Consider the following 5,846-nt stretch of genomic DNA (forward strand, 5'->3'; position numbering starts at 1 on the left):
ACCTCAGGGATAACGCTGTTATTAAACTCATTCTAGAGATAAGGAAACTGAGGTAAATGGAGATTAACTTGCTTAAGGTTATATACTGGCAAGTGACTAAGGCTGGATTTGAATCTTCCTAACTCCAAATCTTCACTATTATTACCTAGTAACCCATACTGAAAATATATGAACTTTCCAAAGGAAACAGATGACATTTATTTAAAGCTTTAAACTTAATAAGTACTTTACATACACACAAAATCAACAATGTATATTACATATAACTGTATTAAGGCTTTTGGGGTACCCCATCTTCTCACTTCATGAGAGACATAGTACACACATGTTGACAAGTGTAACACCCTACTTTATAAAGAAAAATCATATATACATGGGTATTTATTTTACAAGTTCTGGTTTCCTTCATTTTCAAATGTTCAGTTCCAAATTCCATCCTACCCCCTCTTCCAAGAAAACCAAAATCTATTACAAAACATTAGTCATGTAAAAAAAATTTTAAGTATTAACCAAGATCCCTTGTGCCAACATCCCCCCTCCCACTTCAGAAACCCAAAACAAAACATGCTTTCATTTGTAATAGTTTCTCAGCTCTCCATATGGAGGTGAACATACTGTACACATGCTAACATTTTGGGATTTGTAATCATTGTGTTGCTCAATTACTAATTCTTTAAATTCATTATTCTAGCATTCAAAATTACTGAAATGGCTACCTCCTACATTTCACCAAGTGACCAGTTGCTTAAAGGAACTTCCCATCTTTTTTCATTTCTATTTTTCCAAATGGTAGCCAAGATGCTTAAGAGAAAGGATCTTGGGTATCAGCAATAGCTATACAGATGCTAATTTATACCTGATGCCAAATTACTGCTTTGATTTATACAAATTGTCTAAAGCTAAGCAATTTTTCGTCTGTAAAATGGAATACCAGTATAGAAAGTTGGCATGAAGTACTACATAAGATGTCTTAAAGTTAGATATTCCTGAGATGAAAGAATAAACTTATTCCACTTCCAATTACCAGGTGTGACCAGATGGGCAAATCATGTCACTAGCTTTATTGCCACTTATACTCGGCTTTCTTCAAAAGGTAATTTTGCAATAATATTCCCAATACTCTGTCCCTCTGAACACTAGTAAGCAATGTATAATTCAAGTGTCCTTTTCCCTGAAATGCAAGAAACTCATTCTAGTATTTAAACTTCCACATAATCAATTTAATAAAATACATATTTTGTAAACTTTCCAAATATATTCTTAATATAGAAGCCATTTATCTGAAACAAAGTTGACATATCATCCTAAAAATGGAGTACAAACACTGTGTACCCACGCACAGGTATTTGGAATGAGACAGGAATTAGACTAACATACTCCAGCAGAATGCTGTACAAGATGAAAGAAAATGGTAAAGCTGGAATTAAAAAAAAAAAAGATGCCCGATTCCAAATGTCTAGTTTCTATTACACCTTCACCTTTCCAATTTAAGCTTTGCTAGCAAAATCCAAGCTAATTTAGAGTTGTGAAAACACCTTTGCTCCTTCTTGCCAGATATCAAGCTGGTTTGCTAAACAGCAGAGTTCAGTTACTAATTCAGTTTGATATTTAAGAGCCTGTAACAGATTTGTATACATTATCCTCACAACTCCATAATGTAGGCACTATATGTGGCAGATTTAATCCTTTATAGCCCAACTTTTCTTCTTAAGTCACACACACAATTATATATATATATATATATATATATATATATATATATATATATATATATATTTAAAAGGAGACCATATTACTAAATAAGTCTATTTAGAAGCTAGAACCCATCAAAGTAGACAATAATTTACTAATTCAAAAATGGATCAAAAGAAACTGACCACAATTACTTTTTTTGATTCAGGACATTTATTTTAACAAAACAGTTGAATCCTTAAGATGAACTAGATGCTGCAACAGCTGCTCTCTTGGGCTTAGGTGTTGTTCCTTCACGGAATCCATTCCTATGGCATTTGAAGGGGGAAAAAAAAGGCAGGAAAAGACTTTAGTTTTCCAGGGTGCATTTTTTTTTTTTTTAAAAAAAATAGCGTACTCTAAAAATATTTTACTCAGCTTATCTCAGTTAAATGCTGAAATCACTATTAATTCATATGTTCAGACATTTTTTAAAAGCGCATCACTGACAAGCTGCAAACAATTTCTAGTTTTCTTTAGTTAAGGACACAAACTCCCAATTGGTATACTATTTATTCTTTAAAAAGGTTAAGGTTGAATGTTTTAGGAATACTGTGTTGGATAATAAAACCTACTTTTAAAAATCCAACGACTATCAAAATGCTCTAATGTTAGAATTAATGTGAATTAACTTCCATTTTATTTCTGAAATATACTGTCAAAGAATTCTCTTAAAATAAGTTAACCATGCCTGTGATGTTAGCATCAAACATTTTATCAGAAATTCAAGGGACCAGAAACCACAACCCAGGACAAGTTTTATATTAAATAAAAAGCACCAATTCTATTGTTTCAATATTACTTTCTTCACAGCAAAAGGTGAAGAAAGCTGCTGAATCCAACCACTTGTCAGATAAAACACCAAACAAAATCCCCAAATCTTAGTTACCTGTCTTAAATAAAAGGAATAACTTTTCTTTAAAATAGTTCTAGAGTACAGGGTTTTTGAAAATGTAACCCTAACATTAAACATTTTCAAAAATTCACACTGAATTAACAGATCATGGGTATAACCAGGCATCTCTTTGATCCTACATATAAAAACAATTTAAGTGAGAGTTTATCTATAACCCTAAATACATCTTTGTCCATAACCACCTTAATAACGGTACCAGATTTTAGACGACCCAGTCCTGAACACTGAATAAATACTATTAAGATTGAAATTCAAGAATGTCTTATACTGATCTAACACTTTAGTGTAACACATTAACTGGTCTGTGAAGTGCCAGAAACTCTTAACAAGGAGACCCATATAGGAAGTTCTTCTTAAGATACCCCCTCTTTCCCCCCCAATGCTGTGTTGACAGTTCAAATACAAGTTCTCTGCTTTTCACTGGATATCGTTATTTCATGCAGCTTGGAGGAAAAGCAAAACAAAAACATTTTTTAACACTTCACAAATTATACTAAAAGCTACTCCAAAAGCTTATACCACTGTTGGACATAGCATCCTTAAAATGATTCTACACACAAACAAAAAGGCAACTAGTTAGTCATGATTTTGCTGCTTTTAAAGCTCAATAACAAAACCCAAAATTGTACCTGAATCGGCGATAGACAATCTTTAGGTGCCTCATTCGACCAGTACCAGTGGTGTTTCGTCGCTTAGCCTTTGCACTCCAATTATCTAGGGCAAGCACACACAAAAATAAAAAATTTAAGCCTTCAAGTCTCCAAATAGTCTTATTTCTCTAGTATTTTCAATGACATCTCCTAGCTGTCATCAAGTTTTCATCAATACCTTTTTAAAGTTAATAGTCTTATAGGTAATCTTATTTTTTACTTCAACAAAAAGTAATCATTAATAAACCCATCAGATTTATTGACCATTCTATTTTCATTACGTTGGTTAATTAAGATAGGAATTCAAATTCTGATTTGTTCACCTTAAAAAAAAAAATCACATTCTTTTGCATTTTTCACATCAGAACAAATAACTATACTAAGTAGTAGACTCATTGGGTCAAACTTACAACTGTTTCCTTACTACCCAAACGACTCTTAAATCAAACAAACAAAAAAACTCATATAAAAACATATCACCATTAAGCTCACATGCAAAGTTCCAGGGATACAAAAAGGGAACACCAATTTCTGTAGTCAGTGATTGGGGGGTGGGGGAGGAGAAGGGAGTAGGGAATGATTATGCAATAACATATTAAAAAATATATACAAAATAATCCTGTAGATTAAGAGGAAAACAACTGTAAAGGAAAGGAGAGTTTTCCCTTAAGAGGTGCTATTTGAGTTAAGCCTTAAAAAAAAAACTACATTTAATGGCAAAATCTGTTCTTTTAACTTGCAGCTTTGGTTAGTAGGGTTTTTTCCTAAGTCATTTATCAACAGTTCTTCTGTAACCAGCAGGATCTTAATGAGTTCTAAATTTGCACCGATTGAAGTTTTCCCAAAACTTTTTTTTTTTGCCTGTACAAAATAAAAAAATTTTTTACCTCCATTTTGTCCCAATCCTTTCTCTTTTGGGTGTTTTGACAAAGAAATTTCACATTCCAAAGCTTTTCTTCCAATTAAAAAATTCAGACCAATAATTTTCCTTTTTTTTTTTTTAAAGGAGTTTAGTTTTAGAAGTACTAGAGATAGATCACCCATTTAACAGATGAAGAAATTGAGGTTCCAGGCAGTTAAACAATTTATCCAAGACCATATAACCAAAAAAAATTGAATTCACCTCCTTTTGACTCACCAAAAAAAAAAAAAAAAAAACAAAAACCCCAATGTTCTTTCTCCTGTACCCTGCTGGCTCCAAGTCACGGCATTATGATTTCCTAAGAAGTGACTCTGTTGAAGCAGTTGCCTCTAACTTATTTGTCTTAGAACTTTTAATTTCATTAACCTCATTTCATACACGTGGTACAGGAACTACTTTTAAAAGGGCCAAATCTAACAAGACTACTCTCTCTCAAAAAAAAAAAATTAAAGTCTTCCTTATGAAATTTCCACTTCAACGAGAAACTTACACTTTCTTTTGCGTTTAGCAGGATATCCACATTTGCCACATGTTGACTTCTGAAGATGGTATGCCTTAGAACCACATCGACGGCACAAAGTGTGCGTCTTATTCCGGCGCTTACCAAACGAAGATGTTCCCTTAGTCTAGAAAACAAACACGAAACATTTGAGATTGTGATGCTGCAATTAATCACAACAAAAATGGGAGCAAATGCTCCATTAAAACAAAACACAAATTCCCAATCAACCGCCACTAGAGAAATCCCAAATTTTGAAACCTTATAAGCAACCCCACCTGATCATGCAATGCCTCTCCTCCAATACTCGAAACTTAGGAAGGCTATTATAAGTTATGGGAAGACTAGAAAATAGGGAAATGGTATCCTCTAACTTTACGACATTGCACATCATCAGAGTCCTTCACACACTACGTCGGGCCGGGCTGGCCATTTGTTCTTCCACGGGAGCTCCCGGAATACCGAACAGTCCCAACCCGGACAAGGCCGCGCATTTCGATCTCTAAGGACAACGTGGGGCTGAGGGGCGTGAAGCTCAGTCCCAGGAAAAGCCGCCCCTGGAATAACTCGGGACCCAGCTCTTAATTTCAAGTTCCCTCTTTCAGTTTTCTGCAGGATCCCCCTTCTTGGTGCTTGCAGACGCCACTGCCGCCATTACTGGTCGTCGCAGTCACCCGGGGAGAGAGGATGGATACCGATACCACGTACACCAAAAAGAAAGACTCACCATCTTCCTTCAGCCGCCGGGACGAAAAAGAACGGAAGAGAAAGAACACTTCCGCTATATCAAGTTTGAGGGGCTTCCGTCGAGATAGTACTTCCGTCGGTCACGGTGCACCTTGCAAAAGGTTCCGCCGGCGGAGAAAGGAGAGGGAAATGAGCGAAGGGAACAATAAGGATAGGGGAAATGGCCTGTACTCGGCGCCGATTGGTCCGCGTTCTTGTCTTTCAGGCGGGAAGAGGAGGACGCCTAGCCTTTCTTCCGGTTCCTGATGATTGGTTCCGCTGTGTCTCGGTTTCTTGCTGTGGCTTTTCTCGTAATCGCCTCGGTGGGCGCTAAACGTGAACCTGCTCGCATTGGTGACCAATCTTTCGGAAGCGAAGACAACGCGGGGGCTTCTAGGAAAA

General features: G+C 35.8%; 1 protein-coding gene and 1 non-coding gene across 2 annotated transcripts; both read right to left on the reverse strand.

The window, feature by feature from the left end:
* Positions 1-1,886: 1,886 nt before the first annotated feature.
* Positions 1,887-5,556, reverse strand: RPL37 (ribosomal protein L37). The gene is made up of 4 exons (XM_051990322.1): positions 5,446-5,556; positions 4,710-4,845; positions 3,277-3,361; positions 1,887-2,000 (listed from the first exon to the last, which is right to left on the reverse strand). Exons 1-4 carry the CDS (start codon positions 5,446-5,448, stop codon positions 1,931-1,933), a joined length of 294 nt encoding a protein of 97 aa, XP_051846282.1. The 5' UTR covers positions 5,449-5,556; the 3' UTR covers positions 1,887-1,930.
* On the reverse strand, positions 2,108-2,186 carry LOC127546118 (small nucleolar RNA SNORD72). The gene has a single exon (XR_007949978.1). It is a non-coding gene; the product is annotated as a small nucleolar RNA SNORD72 (small nucleolar RNA).
* Positions 5,557-5,846: the final 290 nt, after the last annotated feature.

Source organism: Antechinus flavipes, chromosome 1, assembly GCF_016432865.1.
Source record: "Antechinus flavipes isolate AdamAnt ecotype Samford, QLD, Australia chromosome 1, AdamAnt_v2, whole genome shotgun sequence".
Taxonomy (NCBI): Eukaryota; Metazoa; Chordata; class Mammalia; order Dasyuromorphia; family Dasyuridae; genus Antechinus; species Antechinus flavipes.

Bases quoted from the DNA above. Each gene is read 5' to 3' on its own strand.
- RPL37 (XM_051990322.1), bottom strand. The intron at 3,362-4,709 runs GTAAGTTTCTCG...TGCTTGCCCTAG, and splicing joins TGCTAAACGCAAAAGAAAGT to ATAATTGGAGTGCAAAGGCT. The intron at 2,001-3,276 runs GTACAATTTTGG...CAAATGCCATAG, and splicing joins ATTGTCTATCGCCGATTCAG to GAATGGATTCCGTGAAGGAA.